The sequence below is a fragment of the Thalia democratica genome, chromosome 5 (assembly GCF_965202585.1).
Source record: "Thalia democratica chromosome 5, ktThaDemo2.hap1.1, whole genome shotgun sequence".
Lineage (NCBI taxonomy): Eukaryota > Metazoa > Chordata > Thaliacea > Salpida > Salpidae > Thalia > Thalia democratica.
The window spans coordinates 51,074,091-51,080,090 of record NC_139169.1 but is presented as its reverse complement, the minus strand read 5'-3'; the positions used below and the strand labels follow the sequence as shown (position 1 = coordinate 51,080,090).

The 6,000-nt window shown below is 28.5% G+C and overlaps 1 protein-coding gene across 1 annotated transcript in view; it reads right to left on the bottom strand.

The window, feature by feature from the left end:
* Nucleotides 1-373: 373 nt before the first annotated feature.
* Nucleotides 374-6,000, bottom strand: part of LOC145836172 (uncharacterized) — a 28,225-nt gene continuing 22,598 nt past the window's right edge. The window contains exon 6 of the mRNA XM_082943984.1: nt 374-846. Coding sequence (XP_082800110.1) covers nt 757-846 — 90 coding nt within the window. The 3' untranslated portion in view covers nt 374-756. The remainder of the gene's footprint in view (nt 847-6,000) is intronic.

Genomic DNA, 6,000 nt, shown 5'->3' with positions numbered 1-6,000 from the left:
GACATAACTGCATACTTTAATATAAAATACAATAACATTATAGGTAGTTTAAATTCATCTGTACCCGCTATGACCTCATAACGCGTTGTACCTGATGTTTTTTGTTTTTGCAAATTTGTAACTTTTTCGAGCTAGCTTCGTCCCTGTTGTACTGTATTTTCACAATTATATAATTGTGAAAATTAGATCATTATTGTAATTAAGAATCAAAACTGAAATAGATTATATTTTTTAAGACTAAATCATAAAATATTTTAATATAAATATGTTTTATAAACAATTATATTAGCTTTTTTATTTTGATCAATGTTCCATAAATTAGTATGCATCAAAAAATTCTTTAATAATACAAATCAGTTTTTTTATCGTGAAAAATAAACATGCTTAGTAATATACCTCAAAAATTAAATTTATTTTATTTCATTTTTTTGAAAAAAAGTCAATTGTATTTTTGTAAAATTAAGGGTATTTAGTAAAAATAAAGTGATTTTAGGATACTAAAGTATGTATAAATTAAAATTTAAATAGAAACTTTTACTATTGAGCTCAATAGTTACAAAGGACAAGAAATATTTTTATATACATTTTAAATAATAACAGACAGACAGTTTACTGACAGACTTAAAAGTACACATGCACTATTAAACTATAGATAAAAGCATAAATATATCTGAATTATCCTAAAAAAACATTTTAACTTCAGTGTTTTGCTAAAAACTAAGTACTTGATAACACGTAAAATTATTTTAGTGTTTATCACACACCAACACCAGATTTAGACTTTATAAACTCTGATAAAGTTGTTTTCCACGAAATTTCTGAATTTGAATCTCGAAACCTCAATACCTGTAAAATATTATTTTGTTTTTAAGCAACTTAACTTGCCTATGAAAATGTAATAATCATAAACAACAGCTACAATAATTTAAACGGTAATTAATTAATTAACGGATGTTCCCCTATGTCAGTTGTTTAAGGAAAAAACATAAAATCTCAAAATTAAACACAAAACTATATTTAAATAAACGAAAAGAACTTTTTAGTAAATGTAAATACTTCTCTAGCTGATATTTTTCATAATTTTGAACGTTTATACAAATTTAGCGTTAATTACTGATTAATGACGCAACAGTTTTAGCTCAATTTCATGTGTACTTGGAATTATGTATTACTTTATAATCTACAAAATAACCTGACTGAGGATCTATTTAGTTAATCAGAATAGTCAAAAAATTGTTTAAGAAAAAACGTAGTGTTTTATTAATATATGTAATTATATAAAATAGATTTAGATTGAACAAACTAAATCTATCTTGACTGAACCAACTTCAAATGACTTTCAAATTATTGATTTGAAAATGCAAAGTTATTATCACTTTTAATTTTACATTTTGAAATAAGTCTAACAGAACAGAAAAGTGAAACAATTGTTTTTCTAAAATGTATACATATATAACTTATTTCATATAATTTACTTATAATTATACTTATATCTATATATAAGTTTATTAAACTTTTGCCTAGAACAACTGTTTCAGCGTTCAAAAACTTCCTAAGTCAAGTATTTTATTCAAAGAAGTTCGGACTTTACCCACAAGCGGTCGCTTCAGTGCATATGAACTTAACCCCGCTTGGTGTGGTTCTCAACAGCGGATGTTCACGACTATGCCTGCCTGATAAATCTTAATAAGGACGAATGCCTGTCTTAGGTTGTCTCAGATACTATTGTTGACGGTTGTGGGGTGAAGATCATTATTTATTTATTAATGGAAAGCAAACTTACAAGTACAATAACAAAGTTATTTGAAATTAGATATTACGTAACAGAAGCACAAAAGGTACATTCTAAATAATATTCAACTAAATTATCAACAAAGTTTCAATTTTTTTTGTAAAGCAAACAGTCACTTTATAGTTCGTTCCTTTTATTTAAAGATTCTGGTTTTTTTTACTTTTAAGATTTCTATTTTTCCGCGTTACATAACGTACACTCATTTTTCAAACTGTATTTGTTTTTGTTGTTTTAATAAATATTTCCCTATAAATTTTAATATTAGTTATATTATTATTAATTTTTCTTATGTATTGCAATAAAGTTGTAGAGTTGCCACGTTTTTCATGTTTGAAACTGTACTTATGTTTTGTGTAGAGACCTTCGAATGTTATTCCAGTGGAGAAAACATAAAATTTGGTATCATCTTCAGATTTAACAGTCGCTTTATAATAAAATTCTCTGTTAGATATTTGCTATTGATCGGACATTCTTGTTTTTAACAGTTACACATTCGCATCTTTTTTTCTTAGATGTCTAACAGCTTATGATTGTGTGCCATTGTTAATTGTCTCATGTTTGTCATACAGGAATAAGACACTTTTAGTTCTTTTATGTTAAAAAGGTTATTGTTATGGGTAGACTTCAGTAAATTTTTTTATCAAAAATCTTAGGAATCATTTCCCAACCCGCGTTGCTACGCTTTTGCAGAATGGAGTTTTTAAATGTAGCACACTTACTCTCCTTCTTCTCTTGCGCTTACTTTTCTCGTGTTAGGCTAAAGGCTAACTCGTGATCGTACTCATTTGCTCTTATAGCTTCCTAGTAGTATCGGGCTGTTTCCTTAAATAACTTTTGACTGCTAGATTTCTTTTGGAGGCGGTTGTTGTAGAATAATTGAACTGTAGCTCACCTTAATATATATCAATGTTTATATTATATATGCTTGTTTACATACATACTTGTTTTCGTTTCAGATTTTTCAATGGTATTTAAAAGTATTTAAACAGTTTTTTTTTCAGTTGCTCGCTGTGACCAAGATGTGCTTAAACACGCTCTTAATGGTTTGACTTGCTTTTTACAAAAACGTATGCTCACTTAGTTTTCTGTACATTTTGTAACATTTGTTTTGTAGTTCTAAAGTTACATTTAATAAGTCTGTTAAAAAGAGAAGAAGGCTTTAATGGTAACATCAAAGCCAATGTTTTTAAAAATTTTTCTTAGGTTTTCTGATTTTCTTCCAGGTTGTAATGAACTGCTGCAGTTACTTGCATTATTCATTGTTCAAACTCGAAATATTAAAAGAATATTTAGAGCTTGCTGCTGTTACTTGTAGCTAGACAACCTTATGATGAAGCGATACCAAATGAGCCAATGAGAAACAAGGATTAATTACTGATGAAACAATTTATAAAAAAGATAACAAATACATTTTGATGTGTGCAGTTAGTGTTTTTGTGTGTAGCTGAAAGAAGGAACTGCTGAAATAGCCTATTTGAACATTTTAGTTTATAATTGTAAGTATTGTAACTGGTGTTTAATTTCTTAAATATTTAAGCTAGATTTACATGTTTAATAATTTATTAAGCCTTTTATAGTTTATTGCTTACTAAAAGTTTTTATTTGATGTTTATTTAACTGTTTTAAGTCTTTTGAAATTTCAAGTCTCGAAAATATATATGTATTAGTTTTTTAAGTGTTTTATAGTTTACTGCACTAAAACTTGGTTTATTTTTAAGTTGCACTTTTGCCAAGTGATTTATAAAAAATTTAAATGTATGTTACATTTTTTAGATAGAGATTTTGTATTATTGTTTTGTGCTTCTTTTGTATAATAGATACCTCACCCAAACTATCTTGTCTGATTTATATAAGTCTCAAATGAAATCTAGTATTTATAAGATATTAATTAAACAAGGTAGGATTTAGTTATGATGAGTAGTACCAATAAATTAAGTGTACCACAATCCACACCTTATCAGGTTTTTAAATAACAAGTTATTTGGTCAATTGATAATCTAAATTTAAGGTAAATATATAAAAAACTGTTTTCAATAGCATATCAACATTGAAAGATACTGTCAAGCTACTTTAAATGTGTTTTTTAAAGAAAAAAAATTAAACGATTCGAGAAAAATTTTATGATAGACTTTCGTATCTAATTAAAATTTTGTTATTTTACATATAAAACAGTCTATAATTCCAGGTTTTTGTGATAGTTGTTTGAAATTCCAGTTAATTTTTTTGTCTAAACTGTTAAATTTCTAGTGTTTTCAAGCTTCAGGTTCTTTTTGGCAATCATTTGTACATAAAAAAAAACTTAAATCTAAACAGCTGAAGATTATAGCATTATGTTATATGAAACATATGTACTGCTTATTTTAAATGTTTCATTTTGCTATTAATTTTAAATAAATAAATATATATATATATATATATAGAAATAACATACACAAAATAAACTTTTGCTTGGTACAGCTGTTTCTGCGTTTAATACGCGTCTTCAGCCAAGTTTTATTCAATGAAAAGCAAACTTGTAAGTACAGCAATAAAATTATACAAAATTAGGTATTACGTAGTAATAGACAGTTGATTTTAGACAAAATTATTTACAGAGTTTTTAGATAAATTGTTTTCGATAATGTATGCAGCCAGTTTGTAATTCGTTTCTTTTGTTTAGAGATTTAGATTTTTTAACTTTTAAAATTTCGATTTTTTCCGCAATGCACAATTTACATCTGTTTTTTAAACTGAATTTATTTTTCGTTCTTGTTAAAATTTCCCACTGAATTTTAAAATTAACTTCGTTATTTTTTAGTTTCCAAATGTACTGCGATAAAGTTGTCGTATTTTTATGTTTTCGTGTTTGAAGCTGTACTTGTGCTTTGTGTAGCGATTCTTGAACGATAGTCCAGTCGAGCCAACATAAAACTTAGTCTGGTTTTCAGTTATGACTGTCGCTTTATATATAATATTTTCCATTAAACAACTTCCATTTACCGGGCATTCTTGTTTTTTGCAGTCACACATTCGCCTCTCTTTGTACTGCGTGTCTAACATCTTTCGATTGTGTGCCATTATAAGTTGTTTCATGTTTGGCACGCAGGAGTAGGACACTTTTAGTGTCTTCCTGTCAAAAACTTTACAATATGGATGGTTTTCAGTAAAGTTATTGTCCACAATCTCTAGGAAGAGCTTCCCAACCCGTGTTGCCACACTTTTGCAGAATGGAGCATTGAAATATAAAATATTCCTTCTCCTTCTTTTCTTGTTGTTACCCTTTCCGTTTTTGTGGCTATAGGCTAACTCGTGATCGTACCCACTTTCTCTTATAGCTTCCTGGTATTGTTGGGTTGTTTCCTTAAAAATGCTTTGACTGCTAGAAATTTTCTGAAGGCGGTTGTTCACTGCGACCGGTATGTGTTTTAACACATGCTCTGGATGGTTTGACTTGCTATTCACATAAACTGTATGCGCATCTGGTTTTCTATACGGCCTATGGCTTTCATTTTGAAGATCTAATGTTACATCTAAGAAGTCTGTTACAAACAGATTGGCTTCGATGGTGACATCAAAACCAATGTTTTTAAAGACTTTTCTTAGATGTTTGACTTTTCTCTCCATATCTGGTCCCGGTAGAATGTCCACCACTGCTAAACCATCGTCACGGTATATACCAAAGTTACCATCTCTAAAGATCTTTTCCTTCTTCAATGTATCTAAAATATATAGGCCAACCAGGTCGCAAATTTCTGCGCCATGAAAGCTTTCCATTGGTACATCAAAGCTGTTCTTGTTATGCTTTTTTGACCATGGTTCACCCTCGTGGAACAGTACTGATATACAGAAATGTCTGATTAGCTCTTTTTCATTTTCCGTGATTTTAGTTAGGCCTGCAGCAAAATTGAAGGAGTTTTCCAAAATTGTTGCTGAGATGGCTGGATAAAAGCTCACTATATAAAATTTGATATACCTTGAAGTTGGTTTATTGCTTAAGCTATTGAACCATTTCAATACCTCATAAGTATGTTTCCATTGTATTAAATTACTTTTTGATCTTATAAAATTGTTGACCTTATCTAAATTAGTTTTTGCAGGTTTGCCAATAAAATTTTTTGCCGGATTAATTATTCTACAACTTAGTTTATTTAGGAAGTTTGGTTTATGATCTTTTAAAGTAATGTAACATTGTTGTTGAGAAAGTTTGGGAATTTTACCTTTTATTTTGT